The sequence below is a fragment of the Cynocephalus volans genome, chromosome 8, assembly GCF_027409185.1.
Source record: "Cynocephalus volans isolate mCynVol1 chromosome 8, mCynVol1.pri, whole genome shotgun sequence".
Taxonomy (NCBI): domain Eukaryota; kingdom Metazoa; phylum Chordata; class Mammalia; order Dermoptera; family Cynocephalidae; genus Cynocephalus; species Cynocephalus volans.
The window spans coordinates 13,091,937-13,109,329 of record NC_084467.1 but is presented as its reverse complement, the minus strand read 5'-3'; the positions used below and the strand labels follow the sequence as shown (position 1 = coordinate 13,109,329).

At 50.7% G+C, this 17,393-nt stretch overlaps 1 protein-coding gene across 1 annotated transcript in view; it reads right to left on the bottom strand.

The window, feature by feature from the left end:
* The window catches only part of PADI3 (peptidyl arginine deiminase 3), a 33,524-nt gene extending 18,592 nt beyond the window's left edge, over positions 1–14,932 (bottom strand). The window contains exons 1-3 of the mRNA XM_063106329.1: positions 14,841–14,932; positions 4,309–4,489; positions 1,513–1,585 (exon numbers count right to left, since the gene is read on the bottom strand). Coding sequence (XP_062962399.1) covers positions 1,513–1,585; positions 4,309–4,489; positions 14,841–14,932 — 346 coding nt within the window. The remainder of the gene's footprint in view (positions 1–1,512; positions 1,586–4,308; positions 4,490–14,840) is intronic.
* Between the last annotated feature and the right edge of the window lie 2,461 nt (positions 14,933–17,393).

Genomic DNA, 17,393 nt, shown 5'->3' with positions numbered 1-17,393 from the left:
GTCTGTTGATGAAACTATCAACAGCATTTCTCATCTCTGTTTCTATGATTTTTATTTCTAGCGCTTACATTTTCCTCTTTCTTATAGTATTCATCTCTCTCTTTTTTTTTTTTATCTTCAACATTTTATTGTAACTTACAACACTGAAATAAACATCCAGTCATCAATCTTTCCATGCAGAGCTAGGGCCTTTTAATATAGGTCATTAGCTAAAGTTCAGAGCAGTCTTCCTTTCATTTTTTTTTTTTTAAATTTTATTTTGTCGATATACGTTGTGGCTGGTTATTGCTCCCCATCACCAAAACCTCCCTCCCTTCTCCCTCCCCCCCTCCCCCCCAACAATGTCCTTTCTGTTTGCTTGTCGTATCAACTTCAAGTAATTGTGGTTGTTATATCTTCTTCCCCCCCCGTTTTTGTGTGTGTGTGTGTGTGTGAATTTATATATTAATTTTTAGCTCCCTCAAATAAGTGAGAACGTGTGGTATTTCTCTTTCTGTGCCTGACTTGTTTCACTTAATATAATTCTCTCGAGGTCCATCCATGTTGTTGCAAATGGCAGTATTTCATTCGTTTTTATAGCTGAGTAGTATTCCATTGTGTAGATGTACCACATTTTCCGTATCCACTCATCTGATGATGGACATTTGGACTGGTTCCAACTCTTGGCTATTGTAAAGAGTGCTGCGATGAACATTGGGGAACAGGTATACCTTCGACTTGATGATTTCCATTCCTCTGGGTATATTCCCAACAGTGGGATAGCTGGGTCGTATGGTAGATCTATCTGCAGTTGTTTGAGGAACCTCCATGCCATTTTCCATAGAGGCTGCACCATTTTGCAGTCCCACCAACAATGTATGAGAGTTCCTTTTTCTCTGCAACCTCGCCAGCATTTATCGTTCAGAGTCTTTTGGATTTTAGCCATCCTAACTGGGGTTAGATGGTATCTCAATGTGGTTTTGATTTGCATTTCCCGGATGCTGAGTGATGTTGAGCATTATAGTATTCATCTCTACTGAAATTCCCCATCCGTTCATGTATGTTGTCCACCTTTTCTTCTAAAGCCTTTAATATATCAATCATGGTTACTTTACACTCCCTGTCTGATAATTCTGACATCTGACTCATCTTGCATGGAGTTTATATACCAACGTGTGGACAATTATTAGAAAAAATTTAAGGAGTGAAAAGCAAGGTTCAGTTCCATGTCTATTGTATGCTTCCATTTGTTTACAAAAAGGGAGATATCAGGTATATGTGGTTCTGCTTGTATAAGCACAGCATATTTCTAGAAGGATTCTGGATTTGGGGAACTGGAAGTCTTGGGTTGCGGGGAGGGAGGTTTTGTGTACATTTTTGAACTGTTTGAATTTTTTTAAATGTGCACATTTTACTTTAATTTTTAAAATAACATTAATTTTTTAAGACCCTTGTTCAGTGTCATTTCTCACCACCACCCCTGACCTTGGCTGGGGCCCCTTGGCCACAACCTCAGCATGGCCCCCAACTTACCAACACAGGTGAGATAGAGCACTGCATAGGCCAGGGGCAAAGACTCACAGCTGGAGTGGTAGAAAATCTGAACCTGAGGAGAGATAGGCCCAGAGTCATGCTGGCTGTAGCCAAGAGCCCCCACCCCAAAAGGTAGGACTTGGGGGATCTGGTGAGGTGGAGAGGGAGTCTCAGGAATGCCTGTGCACCAACCCGGCTCTTCCTTTAGCCTTCTATGTGCTGTTTACTTTTCCATGCCTCTGTTGCCCCATCTGTAAAATGGGAACTATTTGTGAGATTCTATGGAGACCTGGGTCCCAGTCCTGCCAACAACCTACTGTGTGATTTTGCCAAGGCCCTGTTCCCCTTTGGGTCTCAGTTTTGCCATTTGTAAAATGAGATTGGATTGGGCAGGGTTTAGGGACATTCTCCAAGCCAACGTTCTTATCTGTGGGATTCAGACAGGCCTGGGCTTGAGCTTGGCACCTCTGGCCTCTGTGACCCTGGCCAAGGCCCTTCACCTCTCTGAGTTGCCTCAGTTTTCTCATCTGCAAAATGGGGCCCATACAGGTCCCTACCTCAGAGGATTGTAGTGCAGCTTAAAAACAATATGTGTGAAAGACTGAGCCCATAGGAAGTGCCCAAGAAATTCCAGCTATTGTTATCAGTAGGATGTTATCAGCCTCTCGTGAAGGTTAAGTGCAGAGCTCTGGAGTCAGACATCCTGGGCTCAGATTCTGGGTCCACAACTTGTGGATATCCTGGGAAAAGTTACTGATCTTCTCTGGGTCTCAATTTCCTTAACTGTAAAGTGGGGATAATAATAGTTCCTACCCCATAGGATCGATGATAGGCTGTGAGGATTGAAGGGGTAATGCCTGTGGCATGCTCAGCATGGTGCCTGCATGCAGAGAGCACCCAATAACTGTTAAAGGGTGAGGCTGAAGATGGTGATGATGATAAAGCGGCTGGAGGCAGACACATCAGAGTCCCCCTTGGACGTCCCCTGGGATATTCCCTCCTGATGCAGATCCCTCAACTCTGGCTCTGATGTCCTCATCTCAGCCAGAGGGTCAGGATCTTGCAAAAGCCATTCACCCCTCAGTCCTGTGAGCCCCTAAATCCTGCAGCTGCTGACCCCCGTGTATCAAGCCTCGGCTATGGTACTCACCTCAGACATACAATTACCAGGGTCATGGCCAAAGTTGGGGGGGGGCACATTCTGACTTTCTTCAATCCCAGTGGCCACTGGGGCCAAGGAACTCAGGGTGGGGAGCCACCCACACAGCTCCCAGTTTGGCAGAGCACCTAGGAGGGGTCCCTCAAGACTGGTCCTCTTGCCCTGCCCTGGGGACTCTGTTCCGACCCTCCCCCACTCTGCTACTCACTGGATCACGTGACTTCAGGTAAGCCACGTCCCTTCTTGGTCTCAGTTTCCTTGTCTATAAAATGAATTCATTGAGTCCTGCCCCCCAGGCCTCACAGAGCTCAATGGAGAGGCTCAATTCAGATACGTGGGTGGGAACAGAGGTAGGGTGATGGCAGGAGCCTGTCCCCAGGTGTCATGCAGATCTGTGCTGAATTCTAGCTCTCTTGCCCATTAGCTGTGGGTCTCAGTTACTCTCAACAGTTACTCTGAATCTCAGCTGCCCCACCTGTGACATGGGGATCAGTCCCCTGCCTCTTGGGGCTGTTGGGAGGGCCAGATGGCATATGGCCTGTGCTCCTTAAAGGGCGGGTTTCCGAAACGTCATTCCTGTCATCGAGTGGGAACCTGCTACTCCCACAAGCTGAGTCTTGGTCTGTCAGCCTTCAAGAAGGCATCACCTCTGCCAAGCTCAAAGGCCACCCATTTATTCCATGTTTTAAATGTCCCCCTACCAAGGTCCATCCATGTTGTTGCAAATGGCAGTTTTTATATTAAGTGAAACAAGTCAGGCACAGAAAGAGAAATACCACATGTTCTCACTTATTGGAGGGAGCTAAACATTAATATATAAATTCACACACACACATACACACACACAAACCGGGGGGGGGGGGGAAGAAGATATAACAACCACAATTATTTGAAGTTGATACAACAAGCAAACAGAAAGGACATTGTTGGGGGGGAGGGGGGGAGGGAGAAGGGAGGGAGGTTTTGGTGATGGGGAGCATTAATCAGCTACAATGTATATCGACAAAATAGAATTTAAAAATAAATAAATAAATAAATAAATAAATAAATTTAAAAATAAAAATAAAAATAAATAAATAAATAAATGTCCCCCTACCTTGCAAAATGGGTCAGGAAGAGAGTGGATTAGGAAAAAGCAAGGCACCTTGGAAAAATGTCACCTAGGAAGGGGGTGTCCCCAGGCAGGGGTGTCCCTCCGTCATCCTTCCTTTCTCTCCTTCATTCATAGTGCCAGAGACCACCTAATCAACCCTTGGCCTACAGATGGGGAAACTGAGGCCCAACACAGCAAAACTGGAACAGCTCCTCCCTCCACAAGGGGTCTTGGGAAGCAAGAGAAGGAACAAATGCTGGCTCGTGTTCCCCCCAATAACACGAGGAGGAAGGTGTTACACTTATCCCCATTTTACAGATGGGCAAACAGAGGCTCAGAGGGGTGATGTGACTTGCCCAAGGACACACAGTTTGTCCCTATAAGTTGCAGAGCCGGGATTCGGACCCCAGCAGTCTGGCTCCAGGGCCAGGCATGTACTCACATGTTACTCTGCACTCTGGAGAAAGAGAGGATGTTGGGCCCTCCTGGAGGTTGATCACTGCCTCCCCCCCATCCCCACCCCCAGACCAGGGGACCAGCTCACATGACTGTCATTGAGGTCGTTGCTAGGGGAGTTCATGACCACGATGATCTCTGAGCTCTCATCAAAGTGCCACCGCCTGGTGTCTGCTCGCTCCCGGCTCCTTTCCAAGTTGGGAGAGATGTAGACGTCCACGCCAGGGGACCCATAGACCTCGAACATCTCTGTGCCCTCAGGTACCGACCTGGGAAGAACAGCAAGCCTGGGAAGTGCTGCAGAAGGCACTTGTTCCGATGCGTGAGATTCGGCTCAGCCCTGCTTCTTCCCTGACCACCCCGGGCCTCGCAGATCCTCACGGTATGCTCCTGGAACCTACACAAAAGTACACACATTCTCCCATTCCAAGCCTCTGTGTTCATTAGCATTTCCCTTGTGAGTTTCTTTACCTCCCAACAGAACCGCAGGCTCCTCGATGTGAGAACCCAGTGTGTGCTTTATAACCCCCGAGGCAGACATGGGTACAATGAGCTCAGGGTACACCAGCCAGCAGCCAGCAAGGGGGCCCCTGGCAGTTCTGAGACTGTAGCTTCAAGAAGAGCAGTTCTCACCCCAAGTTCCATCCCATGCCTCCTTAGTGGGTGTATTAGTCCATTTCTGTTGCTTATAACAAAATACCTGGAACTGGGTGATTTATAAAGAAAACGAAATTTTCGCTTACAGTTTCTGAGGCTGGGAAGTCCAAAGTCCATCTGGTGGTGGCAACAGTGACCCAGGGGTCTCACATTGCAATATGGTGGAAGCAGAGAGAGCAGAGAGACACACTCTCCTCTTCTTTTAAAGCCCTCAGAACCACATCCCTGACCCCCATTTTTAATCCATTCACTACTGCATGGTTCTACAGTCCAATTACCTCTTCAAGGCCCCACCTTTCAATCACCATAATAGGATTTACCACCCTCTTACCAGTCACAGTGGGGACCAAGTTTCTAACACATAAAACTTGGGGGACACAATTCAAGCTTCAGTGAGTTTTGGAGGGACATAATTCAGTCTACTACAGCAGGTGACAAGATATTCTTGGGGTCTGTCCTAGGGAAATGTATTAAATTTTATTGAGTGCCCACTGTGTGCCAGGCTCCTTCCATTTACTAGCTTCTTTTACAAGTCTGCGAGATGAGCGGAATCATTCCCATTTGACAGGTGAGAAACTGAGGCTCAGAGAGAACAAGTAACAAGCAGTCATATAGCATCTATTGGAAAGCCAGGTTTGCACTCAGGTCTGTCCAACTCCAAGCCCACACGTTTCCACAGCACTGCGTGTTGCTTGGGAAACTTGGCCAAATTTGGTCAGACAACCAGGTGTCAATTGTAGGTTTAAAACCTTGTGATGTCATCGGGCCCTGAGACTGCATTTCCCCCATTCCTGCTGGTCTGGGAGTCCTGCTTGGAAACCAGCCTGTCCATCCTCTGATTGTGGGGTGCCCGCTGTGCATGCAGTTACTGCTGGGCTGAGACGGGTACACCCACTGCTCTCCCCACTGCCCCAGAGCCTAGATCCTGCCAGGGAGAGGAGGACCAGCACTGCCCAGGGCAGCCAGATGGGGCTCGGGGCCATGGGGAGAGGGAGAGAGCCAAGTAGGGAGAGGCTACTGTGAGTTGGAAGGGCCCAGAAAGCTTCCCGGAGGAAGAAGAGCACACACGCCCCTGGCGATGACAGTAGCTGACACGTGCTGAGCTCTTGCTATGTGCCAGCCCTGTTTGAGTTTCTTTATGTGTATTATGTCATGTAATCCTCTCCATAACCTAGGAGGTAGGTACCGCTATTGTCCCATTTTACAGATGAGGAAACCAAGGTCAAGTAAGCTGTCCCATGTCATGAAGCTAGTAAGTGGCAGGGCTGGGATCCAAACCCAGGCCGTCTGGTTCCTGAGTTCACACTCTTGCCCACCACCTCCCCGGGAGTAATAACAACACAATAATCATAATACCGAGGACCTCATCCCCTGCCCACTTACTATGGCAGGCCTGGCTAAGCCTTTCCACACATTGGCTCATCTGATTCTCATCAAAGCCTCAGGAGGAAGGGATTACTATCCCCATTTACACTCAGGGAAACTGAGGCTCAGGATGGGCAAGTGACCCCCAGAGGTTGCACAGCAGGCAACTCCACCCCAGGCCCTTTCCATTTCTGTCTCCCTTTGGAGGAAGGCAGACTTCCCCCAAAGCAACCTCTTTACTCCTCCTCCAGCATGATTCTGATACTTTTTTTTTTTCAAAAGATGACAGGCAAAGGGATCTTAACCCTTGACTTGGTGTTGTCAGCACCACGCTCTCCCAAGTGAGCCAACCGGCCAACCCTATACGGAATCCGAACCCGTGGCCTTGGTGTTATCAGCACCACACTCTCCCAAGTGAGCCACGGGCCGGCCCCAATTCTGATACTTCTTAATGCGGCTTTTTTATAAAAAGCAAAATAAAACAAGCTCCAGTCCATCAGACGGGTCCCACTCCAGTGCATGGGCCAGCCAGGTGTCCTCACCAGGTGGGAGGGGCTGGCACATCTGTTTCTCCTCCCAAGCAGGGCTGCCAGATTTAGCAAATAAAAATACAGAATGCTCAGTTGGACTTGAATTTCAGATAAACAACAAAGAATCATTTTAGTATAAGTATATCCCATGCAATATTTGGGACACCCTTATATTTTAAAAATTATTATGTGTACTTCAAAGAGTTTGTGGAAAGATTTGTATTATCTTTTGATTCTATTTTTCCGCAAACTTTCTGAAGCACCCTCGCACAGTAGGATTTGTTCCAAGACACCCTTTGGATGCCTGAAACTGCGGATAGTACCGAACCCTATACATACTACGTTTTTTCCTATACATACATACATATACACCTACGATAAAGTGTAATTTATAAATTAGCCACAGCAAGAGATTATCAACAATAACTAATCATAAAGGAGAACAATTATAACAATATAGTGTAATAAAAGCTTGGTAAGCATGCTCTCTCTCCCTCTGAAAATATTTTCTTGTACCATACACATCCTCCTCTTGCGATGAAGAAACAGCGGGATGGTGCAAGATTTCACCACACTACTCCGAACAGCATGCCATTTAAAACTTAGAATTGTTTATTTCTAGAATTTTTCATTTAATATTTACAGACTGCAGGTAACTGAAATTGCAGAGAGTGAAACTGTGGATAAGGGGCTGCTACTGTGATTATCTGGATTTCAAATTTAACTAGGCATCTTTTATTTGATCTGGCAACAATACTCCCAAAGTCTGTAATTTCTAGGGCTGGTGGTGGCCTTTAGCCTGTTCTGCCTTAAGTGTGTGGGCCAGCCTCTGATAGGGGACATGGAGGAGCCGGATGGAGAGGTGTTGGGGATACAGTGACGTAGAGAGACAGACAGATGGAGACAAAGAGATGTGAGAGACCCAGAGGGATGGAGAGCCAGAGACAGGAGTCAGAAAGACAGAGACACATGGAGATAGACCAGGTGGGAGGGCACCCCCTCAGCCCCTCCCAAGGCCCCACTCCCAAGTTCCCTGACTTCCAGCTCCCTAGGAAGCTCGTAAACTTTTTATGGAATTCTCCCAGCCCAAAGCTGTTCCCTGGGCCCCAGGACCCATTAGCTAGGGCTAAGTGCTGTTACGGTCCTTCTGGTAAGAAAACCCCACTCTGTTCCAAGCCCCAGCCCCTAGGTTTGGAGTATTCCAGCCCAGCTCCCCTGCACCTCCCTGGACCAGGCCCTGTGTGAGATGCAGAGGGGTCCTGGATGAAGATGGAGCAGCCGCAGGGCAGTAGCCCAAACAAGGGCTTCCTTCACACAGAAGGTGGACAAGCTAGGTGTGAGGTTGGAGAGAGGCCGCAGAAGCCAAGACCAGAGTCACGAGTCAGGTTCTAGACCAGCCTGGCTCACACATCATGTGACCTTGACTAAATCATATAGTCTCTGTGGACTCAGTAATCTCACCTATAAAGTGGGATCATGACACCTAGTTGGCCAACCTCACAGGCAGTCATGAGGCTGAAGCGTGATAATAGATAGGAAAGGCCTGGAACGCCACCACCCAGGATGGGGAAAGGGGTGGTTAAAGTAAATTAGGGTGCAGGAAATGGGTGGATGGAGGCAGGTCGAGAGTGGCTGGGTGACTGGGGAAGCTTCTCAGAGGAAGGCCCAAGGAAGAGACACGTGAGGGGAAGGTGTTTTCACTGTGGAGCCTTAGGAGGTCAAGTTTAGACTCAGGCTGTAACGAGCTTGTTTTCATTCCATCTCTATATAATGGGGAGCTAGTGATGGTTCTTGATGGCGGGGGCACAACACCATGGAGCCACGGCAAGGAAGTTGAGCCTGTGGACCCTGGGGCCAGACAGCCTGGGTTCCAGTCCCGGCCCCACCACTCAGTAGGTGTGTGACCTCGAGAGACTGACAGCCTCCCCCAGCCTCAGCGTCATCATCCAGCTGGTGGGGATGAAGACTAAAGGAGCAGGTGCGTGTAAAGCACTCAGAATGAGCCAAAGTCATGCCCTTACTTCACTGCTGGGGACACTGAGGCCCAGAAGAGAAACAACTAGAAGGTAGGGCTGCAGACTCCCAGTTCAGTGCTCATGCCCCGTCATGGAAGCTGTGTGTTAGGAAGATCTAAGGAGCGGCTGCTGGGAGGGGGATCTGCCTCAGGTATGGGAGGGTCTGGATTTCCTGGAGGACAGAATAAGCACCCACAGCCTCACCTGGACAAAGTTCTTCTAGCCAGACCACCGCGAGCTGCCAGCGTGGCTGAGTCCTCGCCTCCTGGTGTCTGGGCTGCTGTAGACAGTGCTCCTAGCCCAGCCCTGGAGCAGCACACGGCTCAGGGCCTCGGGTTCTCCCTCACTGAGGCTGTCCATGCACAGGACTGTCCAAGGCCCTCCTCAGCCTCACACCATCCCAGTCAGCCCGAGGGCCCACCTGCTCCTGTGGCCCAGCCGAAGAGTGGTGAGTGGGGGTAAAATGTGGTAGGGTGACCAACAGTTCTGGTTTGCTAGAACTGAGGCAATTCAGAATGCAGAATTTCCAGTGCTAAAACCTGGAAGAGCCCAGGAAAACCAGGAGAGTTGGTCACCTTAAAAGTAGCTGACCTCAGACTCACCTTATTAAAAAGGCAGATTCCCAGAACCAGAAGTGCTGCAGGCAGGGCCCTGGATTCTGCATTTCAAACCATTCTCAACCATTCTGATGCCCACTGACATCTGAGAACCAAGGCTGGAGTGGGCTGTCTCAGAAATGTGGAACCCCCATGTCCCTGGGGAGTGTGGAGGTGGCTGAATGTGAGCCCATCCCCCTCCTGGAACCGAGCCAAGTCAGGCTATGCTTTATGCTCTTGTAGAAATCGACCTTCGATGGTGAGGAGGATGGTGACAAGTGACAACGCTGATGCAGGCAGTTCCCACAGCTGTGTGACGTGTGCACTATTATCCCCACTTTACAGATGAGGAAACTGAGGCTCAGAGATGGCAGGTGACTTGCCCAAAGTCACACAGCTGATTGGTGACAGAGCCAGGACTCACAGCCAGCTCTGTCCCCACTCCCCTGTGAACCCAGAACTGTCCTCTCCCTTCACGGGATCAGGACCTCAGCTTCTGGAAGACCAAAACCAAATATTTCAGGGGCCAAGAAACTGATGGGAAAGATCCCATGGTTGATAACAGGAAGGCTGACAAGATGATCAACAAGGTCCCCATCGAGCTGGCCCATGGGGCAGAGGAGACCAAGGCCCAGACAGCCAACTGCCCCTCCCCAGTCAGTGAGGCTCCCAGATCCCCAACTCTGCCAGCCTCTCCAACAGAACCAGGGTCAGGAAATCACTGCCCCACCTTAGTTCTATGCCTACCCCTTACCCCTGCCCCTGAAAAATGGCAGCTGCACAAACCCTTTTTGCAAACCCCAAACAGAAAGCTGGAGATGCACCAGCCTCCCAGGGCCCAGCTCTCTGCACAGGCAGATCAGAGCTCCTCATCCAATAAAATCCAGCGCAGACAAAAGGGCAGCTACTTTGTCAAATCAGAGAGGGGCTCAGAGGCCTCCATGCAAGAGCTTGAAACCCGCTATTCTATGCCAACCCCTTTAGGGTTCATATGGGGAAACTGAAGTCCAGGGAGGAGCAGAAAGTTGCTCAAGATGACACAGCCAATGGAGACAGAACTAGGGCCAAAATTTAGGGTTCCTGGCTCCACGAGGCGGGCTGTGCTGAGCAAGGGGTGACAGGAGTCTTTTGCAGTGGTTCTCCACCCTGGCCGCACATTCAGCCCCAGTGGATAGTGAAGAAACCACTGTGCTGGGGCCCCTGGACAGATGAGTTGAATCAGGCCTGCCAATGTGGGGCCCAGGCATCAGTTTTTTTAGGTGCCCAGGTGATTCAGATGTGCAGCCAGTGTTGCAAACCTCTGAACTGGAGAAAGCAGGAGAGTGATGGCTCATCGCCACGTGTGGCCCTTTAAGAAACACCTGCTAACAGGAAATAGGATCCTTATCAAAGGGAGCCAGGTGGCAGCCACCCACTTAAGACCTGCCCAATGTAGTCAGTGGTGGGATTCCCTGCCTTCTGTCTTTTCCAAGTGTGTCTACTTGGGGTTGTTCTGCGGTGGATGAGATGTTGGGGCATCTCAAGGTCAAGGTTGCCTCTCTTGGAGATGTCTGGGCCACCATCAGGAAGGGGCTCAGGAAGACACTGCTGCCCTCCAAGCTGCTATGCGTTCCAGGCCCCTCTGCAGCCGTGCAGATCAGACCTGCCACTTCTGGGGCTTCCCTAATGTGGGGCCTACACAGCTGTGCATCTGGGAACACCTGGGTCTCCAGAGCCCTTACAGCAAAATCTGCCAGCACAGAGGCTCCACAAACACCACCAGAACCCCTAACCCAGGAGAGTCTCAATGCCTCTGTGACTCAGTTTCCCCTTCACCAATAGTCATGGCTCATTTGTTTGAATTGGAAAACTTGATTTCCAGTTTTAGCTCGATCCCTAACTCACTGTATAACCCTGGGCAAATCACTTCACATTCTGGGCCTCAGTTTCCTCATGTAGAAAATGAAGGGGTGGGTAAGACCCCACAAATGCTTCCATTGAACTAGCCTGGGGACTGCTCTCTAAACCCACCTTGTGACAAACCCCAAAGGTGACCAGCTTTGAGGGCCTCCTTAGCCACATGAGCAACCACGACCTGACAGATTCCAAGAAGTGTTTCCCCGTGTTATGGGAACGCCTAGTGGGAATGGTCCAGTCCATCTACCACTCTTGTCATTTGGCCAGTGACTGTGGCCCTGGGGTGAATCCCTCCACCAGAGGTCATCCTGGGATTTTGATGTTGCCCAGTAAGAAACAAACCAAATTTCCTCCCAATCCAAGACTTTGTGCTAAAGTCCAAGGATCCCATCTCAATGCCGATATTCAAGCATTGAGAAAGACCTATGCGTAAAGGAGGAAACCACCTGGGCTTTGGAACTTGATGAGATCTGGGTTTGAATCCCAGCGGTGCCCAGCTGGCAAGCAGCACTTGTCAGACTGCCATCCCTCTGAATCTCCGCTCTTGCATCTGTAAAGTAGAGACTGTAATATCTAACTGCAGTTGCAGCAAGGAGTAGATGAGACACCAGAAGCCCTGAGTGTGTCTTGGGGCACCAGTGTGTTACTCTTCCTTTCCTCTCCCTTGTCCCAAGACTCACTGCTCAGGAAAGAAAAGCCCCTGCACCAAGCCTGGGCCACCTCCAATTCATCAGAAGTCAGGAAGACAAGGTTGAAGCCACTGCCACAGATAGACCCAACACCTTCTCTGTGCTCATCATTAAAAGGTCGGGTTGGTGCCCCTCCTCCAGGAAGCCTGCCCTGACTGCTCAGCCTACACTCATTTCTCATTTGTCAACTCCTCCTTCTCTAGGATGGTTCAGAGGCTGTTCCAGCCATCTTGTGTGTAGCAGGAATTGGGATGCTTGAGGCTGTCCACAGGCCCAGGATGGAGCCTTAAAATGATGATGATGATGATGATAATGGTGACATTTACCATAATTGAATGTTCGCCACAAGCCAGGCATTAGCTACATGTTCTGCGTGCACAGTGTCATTTAATCCTCCCAAATACCCTTTGAAGTAAAGACCAAACTGTTTGGGTTGCATCCTGGCTCTGCACTCACTGGCTATGAGACCTTGGGCAAGTTATTTAACATCTCTGTGTCTCAGTTTCTTCATCTATAAAATGGGCCTGATGATAGTACTCTTAGAATTGTCGTGGGAATTAGCTCACATATGGAAAGTGCTTCAGACAGTGACTGCTATGGAGCAGGTGTTAAGTATCATCACTGATATTTTCATCATCTTCATTCTACAGATGAAGAAACGGAGACTCAGGGACGTTGAAGGATTTTCCCAAGGTCAGACAACTGGGGAGTCACAGAGCCAGGACTGAACCACCACACTCCTGCCCTTTCTCTTGGCCCACAGGCTGAGCACCAGGATTGTTAAATGATTGCATTGCCAAACCAGAAGGGGCCTTAGAACCCACCCAGTCCTGCTCTCCTCCTAAGACAGGAGTCCTTTCTACAGCAGCTCTGCAAGAAGGTGGTCCAGCCTCTGCTCAAACTCCCAAGGGTAGGGTTCTCAGAGGACAGGGACCAAGCCTGCTCATGCCCCACTGTGTGTGTCCCCAGTGCCTGGCACACTGTAGACACAAAAGAAATACTTAATGAACGTATGAATGAACAAACCAGGAGGTCTCCATCACCTGCAGGGTGGTTTGGTCATTGGGGACCCAAAATCCCTCGTAAGAAGGTGCTGGAGTTTCCACCCCTCACCTTGTGGCTGTCCTACTCACAACTTCCTCTGCGAACCTCCAACGTGGCCCACTCACTCACGTTACCCCAAGACGCTGCTGCGCTGCTGCCCTTGCCTCTCACTGCCCTACTGTGTCCTTCGATCCCTCAGCAGAGGAAGCTCTGCAGGGGAGGAGCCAGCCCCAGGCTTCCTGGGGCAGGTCAAACTGGAGACACATCTGCCCAATGGGCACGAGGCAGCTGGGGCAGGTGAGTCACCCTATGGGCACGCAGTCCTGGAGCAGACAGTGGCGCCAGGTGGCATGGGACCCCTCCTTCCTCATCACCCCTCCTGGCACAGCCTCTGTGACTGCCCCCTCCTTGAGGAGCCAGTGCTCCGCCTTCCCACTCCTCTCCGCCCACCCACCCTCTGCCAGCCTTTAGCTCCTGGTACCTGGCTGGACTGGGCCTGCTCCAGACTCGGTTCCCTCCCATGACCAGCTCCTCACCCCTCTCCTCCAATGCCCTGGGACCAACCCCATTTCTGCTTCCAATTAAGTTCACTCTGATTTTTAAAGTCTTAGTCTGGGGCACTTGTTCTCAGCAGGTGGGCGATTTTGCCCCCTAGGGCATGTCTGGAGACATTTTTGGTTGTCATGGGTGGGGGGTGTGCCACTGACAACTAGAAAATAGTGGCTGGGGAGGCTCTTCAACATCTTACAGCACATAGGACAGCCCCCACGACGAGGAACTGTCATGTCAGTAGGGCTGAGGTTGAGAAACCTGGTCTGAGGAGAGGAATGGGAGACCTGAGAGATGGACACAGCCACACGGTTCTGCACCCTCCCCTCCCAACACCCTGATTACCTGTCCCCAGCTCGGCCTTGAAGCTGGGACCCCAGAGACTCCTCAAAAGCCTAATAAGCCAGATCCCTGGTGGTTCCCAGAGCCCAGCTCCTAAAACCCTACCCATCCCCTCCTTTTCTTCCTGGGAGAGAGAGGTGGGGCCCTACTCCTGACACCGTGAGCCTTAAAGCCAGAACCTTGCACACAGTAGGGGCATAATGCATGGGTGTTGAACGGCTAGAGGAAACCAGATCCCCAAATCCCTCCACCTCAAGTGGCAGAGCAGCCAAAAGCACAGGACCCTCAAGAAAGACCATGAGTGGGTTTCAGTTCTGGCTTTATCACTGAATAGCTGTGTGACTTGAGCAAATGCCCTCTCTGCGCCTCACTTTTCTTGTCTGTAAAACGAGACGATGCTGATAATGAACCTAGATCACTGGGTTGTAAGGGTTAAAATCAAGAGGCTTGTCAATTTCTTAAAACAGTGCCTGCACATAGTGTTATATAAGCATAAGTGATTTTTAAAAAATGATTGACATTGATTTCAGGCTCATAGGCTTGGGATGGGGGTGAGGATGTATCCCTCTTCCTAATCTGTGTGTCCCAGACCGACCCCCAGCCCAGCCTGCAGGATCCTCTGGGCAGGGAAAAGTGACCAGCCCCCCGACACCAGTACCCTACAAGCCCTGAAACTGACTCATCCACTGCAATCCTCTTCTACGCACTCCCTCAGCCTCTGACACTTTAAGTCCCCTGGCTGGGGTCTTAAAGAAACCCATCTGAGAAAGGTGAGGACCCAAGGTCCCCTGACTGGCTGCTGTTCCAAGGTCAAGGCTGGGGAATGGGCAGCCAAGCCAGGCCTGAGCACTGAGGAAGCCCTGCCCAGCTTGCAGGGAGGAAGGCCCGAGAGTCTTAACACCAAGGGCCCACAAACCCCCAGACTTCTGGCTCTTACCCATAAATGTCCACAAGGGTCTCTATGCCAGCCACGCACACGGCACTGGTGGGATGCTCCAGGGACACACGCACGATCCTTTGCAGGGGCATGCTCTGCTTGGACTAGGCGATAGCCACAAACCCAACACTGCCCCAGAGGCCCCTTGGAAAGTGATTTAAAAGTCCTTGGCCCTGCCCCTCCAGCCCAGGGTGCTAGCTCATTGGCTCTAGTTCTAAAAGCCCAGCTCTTTCCCAGAGCTGAGAGCTCAGGATTGGCTAGAAGGGACTCAATATTTGCATATGAATTTGTTGCCCCCACCCAGGCACCCAGGGAGTTAATTTTCTCACTCTAAGGGGAGCAAGTTCCCACAGGTACCTGGCCAGGGCACCAGGGACTATTGGGGGCAGGGGACGAGAGCATTCAGAGATGTGTGGTATTGCTCTTGGATGCTTCCTGGTCCCCTCGCCCCCTTTCTCTGCATTTTCAAAGACACTATAGTTTAGTGGGGAGCTTCTGTACCCTGCCAGGGGAGTTGGTGGAAATGCAGACTCGTGGGCCCAGCACCCAGTCTGATTTTGCACATTAGGGGTGCAGCATGGCATACAGGTTTTTTATAAGCACCCCAAAGCATTCTGATGCACTTCAAGAAACACCAGACTTTCTTAAGAGCATGGATTTTAGAGGCAAGACTGGGTTTCAGCCCTGCCTCAGCCACTTTCTGGCTATGTGACCTTGGGCAAGTCACTTAATTCTCTGTGCCTCACTTTTCCCATCTGAAAAATGGCTGCTATGAGATTTAAATGGGCCAGCGTTGGTACAGCTCTAGTATGGAGCTTGGCATTATTTTATTACTATTTTTGTTATTAATATCGAATGCCAAAAACCTCTGAAATGGGGTAGATGATGAGGGTGAAAACCCTTTCCAGCCAGGGGGAGCTTAGAATGTCAGAGTAGGAAGGTTTGCTTGTCAGGTGGGGAAACTGAGGCCAGTGGGGACATTCAGGCACCTGGAACAGCAGGAGCAAGGACTCTGGGGAAAGGAGTCTTGGTTTTGGATCCAGGCCCCACCACGCACCAGCTATGTGGCCTTTGGGGTTTACAGCCCCTCTCTCGAAACCTCGGTTTCCTCATCTGTAGAAAATGTGGCTAATCACCAGCCCCGGCAGAGATAATAGCCGGGATGCAACCTGCCTGGTGGAGGCTCAGAAGATGCTGAATAGAGGTTTTCTCCGTTCTCCCTGGTGGCACTGACAGTCTGAGACAGGGCGGGGACCTGGACCCGCTCCCCAGAGCCCCAACTGGTGCATATGCACCAGTTCAAGGATCTCAGTGGGGTCCTAAGATTGTCACTCCTATATTCTAGTTTCTAGGAAGGTCATTCTTTCCATGGAGAGCTGCAGGGCCGCTGGGTCTGGTAACAGCTTCACTTCCTTCAGCTATAAAATGGCTTGGTGGCCGACTCAGCTCTGGGTAAGAGTTAGAGCTCAGGAGGAAGCCTCAGAAGTCTCCCTAGCCTGGTGTGAGCACAGCTGGCAAATAGATGCAGAAAGTAGAGGCTTCCCCTGGGGGCACTGGCCCCCTGTACTAGGGGCAGGACCTGCCTCCTGCTCAGAGCCCTGTATCTCTTTGGAAGTAGACCCAAGTCTTCATTTCTCCCCGGTGAACATCAGCTTTTAGAAACAGGTCTGTGGTTCATTTAGACTAAAGTGTCAATGACTGATGGGCAGTGACTGTTTGTCCCTTAGTCCACAACAAAAGCTAAAATAAATTGGATGAGTGTCAAAACAAAGGAGGTAACTGGGGCAGCAGTGAGTGTGTAGGATGAAAGGGGTGATGTTTTCAGGCCCCTGAAATCAAACCACTGAGGCTGGGTAACTTAGAAGCTTTAGAGGCAGAAATAAAAGGGGATTGTAGTGGCCTGTGGCCCTGGGCACGAGTCCTGCTGGTGAATCTCCCACCTCTGCCAACAGGGCCCAGCCCACCTCCCCCCGACCCCTTGCGGCTTCCTTAATTCATGGAGGAGATGGTCCAGCCAAGGGAGAAGAGAGGAAAAGGTGGGGCCTGTTCCTCCCCGATCTTCATCTCAGCAGGGCAGCTGGCCCCAAGACAACGGGCATGTGCCAGTCACCCTGAGTCACCCTGCCTGCCAGGCACTGGCCTTGGTACGAGAGGGCTCTCCTAGCCAGGCAGGGGCTGCTGTGCCTTGCAGAAGCTGAGCCAAGGAGCTAGTGGCGTGGTGAGACAAGCCGGAAGCAGGGCCCCTCCTATCCGTCCCCTTGTCCCCACAGCCCGACAGAGGCTAAGGAGGCAGCTGCTTGAAGAAATGCATGATGACATATTTATTGATCAGAAAGGAGGTGACTGGTCACCAAGAACATTCTCAAAGTGGACACCTGGGCCCTCCAACGGCCCCAGCAGCAATTCCAGAGCTTCCCACACTCAGCGTGGCTCTGGAAGTCTTGCTCTCTCTGCAGTCCTGCTCCCCTCCCTCCCGCAGCCCTCGACCTGGGGAATCCCAACCCCAGCAGAGTTTCCTTCTCTTCCTTGGCTGAGCCATTAACATAAGCAGAG